Genomic DNA, 8,750 nt, shown 5'->3' with positions numbered 1-8,750 from the left:
TAAAAACTAATAACGAAAGTAGGTATTCCTGCACATAATCAAACATTTTAAGGGGAATTACATTTTGATTTTAATGTACCTTTAAATTAAATACATTATATACATTTATATTACAGATATAAGAAATAAATACTAAAGTAATAGTTCTACAGAGGTTCATGGGTAAGCTTCTATACTATCATTGTCAATGAGTCATGTGGAAAATGTACAAATTGGTGGCAATTGCTATCATTTTTTGGCATGTGTATTACGTTGGATAAATAGCTGTTAATTCCCTTTATTTTGTCCTTTTTTAGGAGCTCATATTAGCTAAAGGGGAAGGTGAAGTCAAATTGAATTTAGCCATCGGTAAGGGAGAGCAAGCTCTTAAAACTAGCAACAAAGATGGTCAGATGGTAATTCAGATGCAGATACAAACTCTAAAGGATGTGTGGGGAACTGTCAACAGCACAGCTACTAGGTGCCTCAGGTATGTTATCTACAAGGTGCACTTACAGTTTAAAATTGAACGTGCAAGATTAACATACTACAGTGTAAAAGGACCATTAAACTTGGCATTTCAACAATGCATAAAATGTTTCATTATTGAAAATTAAACATTATTGCAATATACACTCATATATTTTGCTTCCTTATGCAGTAAAATACATCAGAAAATTGTTTGTTCTACTTTCTCCCAGGGAAGCTTGGGTTAATACTTTTAGCTAATTTACCTGTGAGGTTTTGCTTACCCCCCCCCCTCCTACCTCACATTTTCTGCACTAATTTGTTAATTTAAGGTTGATTATCAGTTTTGCATCAACAATCATGCTAGAAAAAGTATTCTTTGCAATAGCAGTGGGCATACTAGGTAGTTTAGGTGTTAATATTTTTTTTTTATTTATTTATAAAATGTTTTACCATGGAAAATACATTGAGATTTCTCTCTTTTTCAAGTATGTCCTCGGATATGCCAGCAATACATTACATATACACAAATAGTTATATTTTACACAGCTATACACAGACACAAGGTCTTTACAAGATTGATTTGTTTGTAAAGATAGAGAGATTTTCATTTTCAAGGATCTCAGGTTGCTGGAAGGTTTGGTGGTTTCCAGGAGGTTATTCCACAGTTGAGGAGCTCTGAATGACAATGCGGACCGACCAGCTTCCTTGTTGTTACAGGGGATGGAGAGTAGGGTAGAAGAATAGGACATTAAGTTATAGGGGGAGTAGGTAAGCGGGGTGAGCACACTGCTCAGATAGTGTGTCAGCTTCTCTGAAAAGTAGTTATAGACAAAGCAAGAGAGGTGATGAAAGCGTGTGAAGTGAGAGTTTAGTCCAGTTTAGTTTTTTTAACATATCACAGTGATGAGTTTTGTAATCATATTGCAGGACAAATTGGCATAACGGGTTATAGAGAGTTGTAAGGCGCAGGCGCCGGGATCAGCATTTGTTGTACAATAGGTTTCCTAACCTCAAGATTTAGACAGAATTTATTTCTAAAAAGGGCTCCAGTTTTAGGGTACAGTTTGGACAATAGTTTGTCAATATGATGTCCAAACGACAGGTTAGGATTAAGCCAAATACCAAGATATTGTGACTGTTTATGATATTAACCAATCAGAACTTAGGGTCAGCATACTTACTATCAAAACTGAAATTGCTTATTCTTCTGATGGAATGGAATAATACTGAAAAAAGTGATTGTTATTTATGAAACAAATAGCAAATTTGAAACAAATTTTGTCCGAAATTTGGTAAGGCACATAATTTATACATTAGGGTTCACTTCTATATATAATTTAAATTGTGCTTTTTCTGTAAAAGGATTTTAACCAATTAGAACTGAGGGTCATAGAGCTCACTATTAAAAATGATGGAATGGAGTAGTAGTGCAATATATTGATTTTGTAATTTGCAAAACGATTAGCAAATTTAAACTAATTTAGTCTGAAATTTAACTAAACAAATTTATTTCAGTAACTAAAACAAACTAATGAACTTGTTACATTTTTATTAATTTAATTTGTCCACTTAATAAATGGGGGAAATAATGATTGAACAAATTTTGTAATAGTTCATTAGTTTGTTTCGTTAAAGGAACTCTAAAAATTAAATACATTTCATGCACCTCCCTCTAATTATGGGTGCTGCCATTTTGGAACCTAGGTTACACTGCCATGTGCAATGCAGAGAAAGATGGATTTCATCATGGCAACACCCATGACTAGAGGCATCTCAATACTATGATTATAAAATGTATTTAGTGTTTAATGTCCCTTTATTGAATGACATTAAAAAAGTAGCTCAAACTGGTTGTTCATTATACAAACAAATAACTAAAATGACGTTTTGCATATGCAGATACAGTGTTCTCCACAGGAACGTTTGCCAGCCAGGTGGCATTATGAAGTAGCCAGATAGGGGTAGTATAATACTTTGTAATATTATAACATTTTCTGCTATCCAAAGCAGAAATTAATTGCAAGATTTAACATAAATGTATTTAATGATAATTTAAGCAATAAACCTGGAATAACCTTGAATTTTTGCTAATCTTAGCTTAGTATTTTCTTAAAGGGACAGTAAAGTCAAAATTAAACATTTATTCAGATACAATTTTAAATAACTTTCCAAACCTAGATAGGCTGATAGTTCAGTAGCATGCACATGTCTTTAGCAATCTATGGCACCAATATTTGCAACACTGTATAACACTGCAGTGAACAATACAAATTAAATAATATATATATATATATATATATCCCGCTCTCAGACAAATCACAATGTTTCCGAGAAAAAAAAAAATGTATATATTGCTGCCAGATAGCTATAGGTGTGCACGCTCCTAAACTCACCTAGGATCACTCTTTAACAAAGGATATGAAGAGAACTAAGCAACATGTGAAAGTTGTTTAAATGTCATACTGTATACAATCCATTTGAGTTTAAGTTTGACTTTACTGCACCTTTAAATTTTAGCTGTGTGGAACGAGAAATCAGCCAAGGGGTGCGTTCATTAAATTAGTCCTGGGGAGAACACTGAAAATGCCATTGTTGGTTAGATGTTTTTTCTTTCTAATGACACGATGAGTCCACGGATCATCATTAATTACTGTTGGGAATATCACTCCTGCCCAGCAGTCCAAGTCTTCCTGGAGACTCAATCAGTCTAGGAACTAGGGAAAGCAATCCAAGAAGCCCGCTGTTGGGCCAAAGACAGCATGAAGGGCCTGCCCCCGATCTGGAACCGGATCTTGTGGGGGGCAGGTTTTCCTTCTTCACTCAGACTTGGGTTCAAGATGTTCAAGATCCCTGGGTGGTGGACATTGTGTCCCAGGGATACAAACTATAGTTCAAGACCTTTCCTCCCAGGGGCAGGTTTCTGCTTTCAAGATTATCTGTAGACCAGACAAAAAGAGAGGCGTTCTTACACTGTGTACGGGACTCTGACCTGGGAGTGATTGTTCCTGTTCCAATGCAGGAACGAGGTCTGGGATTCTATTCCAATCTGTTCATGGTTCCCAAGAAGGAGGGAACCTTCAGACCAATTTTAGATCTCAAAAATCTAAACAAGTTTCCCAGAGTGCCGTCCTTCAAGATGTAAACTATTCGTTCCATTCTTCCTCTGGTCCAAGAGGGTCAATATGACCACGGTGGATTTAAAGGACGCATACCTACATGTTCCCATCCACAGGGACCTTCACACGTTTCTAAGGTTTGCATTTCTAGACAAACACTTCCAGTTCGTGGCTCTTCCATTCGGTCTTGCCACAGCTCCCAGAATTTTCTCAAAGGTTCTGGGATCCCTGCTGGCGGTGCTCCGATTGCAGGGCATTGTAGTGGCACCTTATCTGGACGATATTCTAGTTCAGGCACCTTACTTTCAACAAGCAAGATCACACGTGGAAATGTTGTTATCTTTCCTGCGGTCTCACGGATGGATTCCAACTACAAGGGTAGTTTTCTTGAGAACCCTAATAGACTCCTCATCAATGAAAATTTTTCTGACAGAAGTCAGGAAATCAAAGATTTTTGATTCTTGCACTTCAGTTCTCTCCTCTGCCATCAGTGGCTCAGTGCATGGAGGTAATTGGGCTGATGGAAGCGGCAATGGACATCATCCCGTTCGCCTGTTTCCACCTCAGACGTCTGCAGTTAATCATGCTCAGACAGTGGAACGTAAATTATGCGGATCTGTCTCCGCAATTACAGCTGGAGCAGGAGACAAGGGATCTCTACTTTGGTGGTTGTCTCAGGATCATCTCTCCCAGGGAACCTGCTTTTGCAGATCTTCCTGGGTGATTGTGATAACAGATACTAGCCATCTAGGATGGGAGCAGTTTGGGGCTCTCTAGAGGCTCAGGGAACATGGACTCTGTTCTACCCATAAACATTCTGGAATTGAGAGCAATCTTCAATGCTCTCCTGGCCTGGCCTCAGTTAGCTTCGGCCCGGTTCATCAGGTTCCAGTTGGATAATATAACCTCAGTGGCTTACATCACCCGTCAGGGAGGAACTCGGAGTTCTTTGGCCATGACAGAGGTAGCCAAGATCATTCAGTGGGCAGAGACCCACAATTGCTGTCTGTTGGTAATCCACATTCCTGGAGTGGACATCTGGGAGGCGGACTTCCTAAGCAGGCAGACCTCTTACCCAGGGGAGTGGGAACTCCATCCGGAAGATTTTTCCAGCCTGATTCTCAAATGGGGTCAGTCGGAATTGGATCTCATGGCTTCTTGGCAGAATGCCAAGCTTCCATGGTACGGGTCGAGGTCAAGGAACCCTCAGGCTGTACTGATAGATGCTATGATAGTACCTTGGAATTTCAGTCTTGTATACCTATTTTCTCTGTTTGCTCTTCTACCTCGAGTCATTGCTCGAATAAAGCAGGAGAGGGCGTTGGTGATCCTCCTTACACCGGCGTGGCCTCGCAGGATTTGGTATGCAGACCTGGTGGACATGTCATCTCTTCCACCTTGGAGACTTCCTTTGAGGAAGGACCTTCTACTTCAAGGACCCTTCTTTCATCCAAATCTAGTTTCTCTGAAGCTGACTGCTTGAAGATTGAACACTTAATTTTATCCAAGCGTGGATTTTCGGAATTGGTCATTGAGACCATGATTCAGACTCGTAAACCTGTGACTAGAAAGATTTACCATAAGATATGGCATAAATATCTATACTGGTGTGAATCCAAGGGCTACTCTTTGAGTAGAGTTCGGATTCCTAGAATTTCTGTCCTTTCTCCAAGAAGGTTTGGAGAAGGGATTATCGGCAAGTTCCCTAAAGGGTCAAATATCTGCCTTGTCTATTTTGTTACATAAACGTCTGGCGGACTTCCCAGACGTACAATCGTTTTGTCAGGCCTTAGTCAGGATCAGGCCTGTATTCAAACCAGTTACTCCTCCTTGGAGTCTTAATTTAGTTCTTAAAGTTCTTCAAGAGGCTCCGTTTGAGCCGATGCATTCCTTAGATATTAAGTTGTTATCTTGGAAAGTTTTATTTCTTGTCGCTATTTCATCTGCTCGTAGAGTTTCAGAGCTCTCGGTATTACAGTATGAGTCTCCTTACCTTATTTTTTAATCGGATAGGGTGGTTTTACGTACTAAATTAGGGTTTCTCCCTAAAGTAGTTTCAGACCGGAACATTAATCAGGAGATTGTTGTTCCTTCCTTGTGTCCTAATCCTCCTTCTCAGGAGGAACAACTTCTACACAATCTGGATGTGGTACGTGCACTAGATTTCTATTTACAGGCGACTAAGGATTTACTTCAGTCTTCTGTTTAACGTAAGGGACAGAAAGCTATGGCTACTTCTCTTTCTTTGCCTATGAAACTGCTGGACAGCAGCCTCCCGAGGGAGTAACGGCTCTTTCTACGAGAGTTGTTTCCTCTTCCTGGGCATTCAAAATGAAGCCTTTATGGAACAGTTTGCAAAGGCTGCAACTTGGTCCTCTCTTCACTCTTTTTCAAACTTCTATAAATTTGACTTTTTAGCCTCGGCTGAGGTCGCTTTTGGGAGAAAGGTTCTTCAAGCAGTGGTGCCTTCCGCTTAGGTTTCCTGTCTTGTCCCTCCCTTATCATCTGTGTACTCTAGCTAATGATGATTCGTGGACTCATTGTGTCATTAGAAAGAAAACAAAATTTATGATTACCTGATAAATTTATTTATTTCTTGACACGATGAGTCCACGGCCCGCCCTGTTATTTAGACAGGTTGTTAGTATTTTATAAACTTCAGACACCTCTGCACCTTGTAGCTTCCTTTCTCTCCTTTACTTCGGTCGAATGACTGGGGTGGGATAGAAGGGAGGTGATATTTAACAGCTTTGCTGTAGTGCTCTTTGCCGCCTTCTGCTGGGCAGGAGTGATATTCCCAACAGTAATTAATGATGATCCGTGGACTCATTGTGTCAAGAAAGAAATACATTTATCAGGTAAGCATAAATTTTGTTTTTGTTTGTTTATTTCGTTATTAGTTCACTTGTTGGATTTGTAATCACAAAATAATTAAAGGACCAGTAAACACAGTAGATTTGCATAATTAACAAATGCAAGATAACAAGACAATACAATAGAATTTACTCTGAATCTTCAAATGAGTAGTAGATTTTTTTATAACAAATTTCAAAGTTATGTATATTTCCACTCCCCCTGTACCATGTGATAGCAATCAGCCAATCACAAATGCATATACATATAGTCTGTGAATTCTTGCACATGCTCAGTAGGATCTGGTGATTCAAAAAGTGTAAATATAAAAGAATGTGCACATTTTTTTTAATGGAAGTAAATTGGAAAGTTGTTTAAAATTACATGCTGTATCTGAATCATGAAAATTTAATTTGACCTGAGTGTCCCTTTAACACTATGTTCTATTTTAATACAAGTGGTTTAGAGGCAGTGATTAACCAGTGGAATGAGCATCTTGAGAGAAAACATCAGCTAGAGCAATGGTTGGAAGCAGTAGATCGCAAAGTGGAACAGCCTATCGAGAAGCAAAATGGCCTGAAAGAGAAATTCATTCTACTAGACAACATACAGGCAGTTATATCTGATATTGAGGATCACTCCACCACACTGCATCATCTGATCGAAAAGGGAAAGGATCTGCACCAGAAGACAGAGCACGTTTCCTTCTCTGAAGAGTCTCAGAGTGAGCTACGGACGCATTTTAATGACATCATGACTGTGGCCAAGGTAATAACTTTGTATTGTAGGTTCTGTTTTGTTTTATTTTTCTAATCAATAAGGGAGTTAAGAAACTGTGTTTAATACTATTAGTTTTTTTGTATTAATTTAGTGTATAGAAGGGGTTCAAATTCGATCCTCAGAATTCAGACAGAACATGCAATTTTAAATAACTTCACAATTTTCTTCATTTATCTAATTTACTTTTTTCTCTTGAGCACCAATGCACTACTGGGAGCTAGCTGCTGATTGGTGGTTGCACATATATGCCTTTTACCATTTTCTCACTAAGGGCCAGAATACAAGTGGAGCGGTATTTAACGCTCCCACTTGAGCGCTAAGACCGCTAGAAGCAAGTCTTGTGTGTGTGTCGGGTAGTTCTTATATTGCAAGTTGAAAGTAAACAGTTTTCGCACAAGCGATAACCCGATGTCCGTAAAAAGCCGAACTTTGAATATTGTGCGCACAATAACATATTCCCCCAGCAGTCAATTAAACAATAAAAGTGGATAAAAAAAACTAACACCCTACTCATCCGCAAACCCGATTGCATATTCTCAAGTGCGCTAACCCGACATAAAAATATAAATATTGCATAAATATGTTTTTACATGTTTTCATCTACGTAACTGAAAAGGGCTCCAATGCACTATATGGGGCCCATCTATCAAGCTCTGTATGGAGCTTGAGGGCCCGTGTTTCTGGTGAGCCTTCAGACTCGCCAGAAACACAAGTTATGGAGCAGCGGTCTAAAGACCGCTGCTCCATAACCCTATCCGCCTGCTCTGAGGAAGCGGACAGACATTGCCGCAATTCAACCCGATCGAATACGATCGGGTTGATTGACAACCCCCTGCGAATCTGCAGGGGGCGCCGTTGCAACAGCAGTTCACAAGAGCTGCTGGTGCAATGCTGAATGTGGAGAGCGTATTGCTCTCCGCATTCAGCGAGGTCTGTCGGACATGATCCGCAATGTCGGATCATGTCTGACAGGCCTTTCATAAATAGGCCCCACTATGTATACATATGTATTTACGTGTTTATATGTGTATATATGTCTGAAAATACATATATACACACATAAAAACATATATACACACAAAAATACAAATATATAGATACATACATATACATAATTAGACATATGTATGTATCTCAATGATAAGCCCCTTTTTTTCTTACTCCTGAGACCTCATATCTTTGAGCCCTTACAACTTTTTTTGTGCAACTTTTTTTTATAATAATCTTTAGTAGATGGTGTTATTATGAGTGTAACTGCACTTTGTAATGCATATTAATGTGTTTTGTGACACTTTTTGTTTTGTGAAACCATTAACCAGAGTTCTGAGGATATGCTATCTCGTCAAGCGTTAACTTCTATTGCACTCAGGGGATTGCATTTACTTTTGCACAAATGCCGCAATAAAACCCCTTTTACACTTGCGGATAACTGTAAGTGCTCCACTTGTAATATGGCCCTAAATGTGTTAAGGTAACTCCCTGTTGTGCATTGCTGCTCTTTCAACAAAGATTACAAAGATTCAACAATGAAATGTGCATGGGTGCATTTGA

General features: G+C 39.0%; 1 protein-coding gene across 1 annotated transcript in view; it reads left to right on the top strand.

The window, feature by feature from the left end:
- Window positions 1-8,750, top strand: part of SYNE1 (spectrin repeat containing nuclear envelope protein 1) — a 780,519-nt gene that overhangs the window by 357,868 nt on the left and 413,901 nt on the right. The window contains 2 exon segments of the mRNA XM_053711805.1: window positions 297-469; window positions 6,878-7,187. Coding sequence (XP_053567780.1) covers window positions 297-469; window positions 6,878-7,187 — 483 coding nt within the window.

Source organism: Bombina bombina, chromosome 4 (assembly GCF_027579735.1).
Source record: "Bombina bombina isolate aBomBom1 chromosome 4, aBomBom1.pri, whole genome shotgun sequence".
NCBI classification, from domain to species: domain Eukaryota; kingdom Metazoa; phylum Chordata; class Amphibia; order Anura; family Bombinatoridae; genus Bombina; species Bombina bombina.
This window is presented reverse-complemented; position numbering and strand designations above follow the sequence as displayed.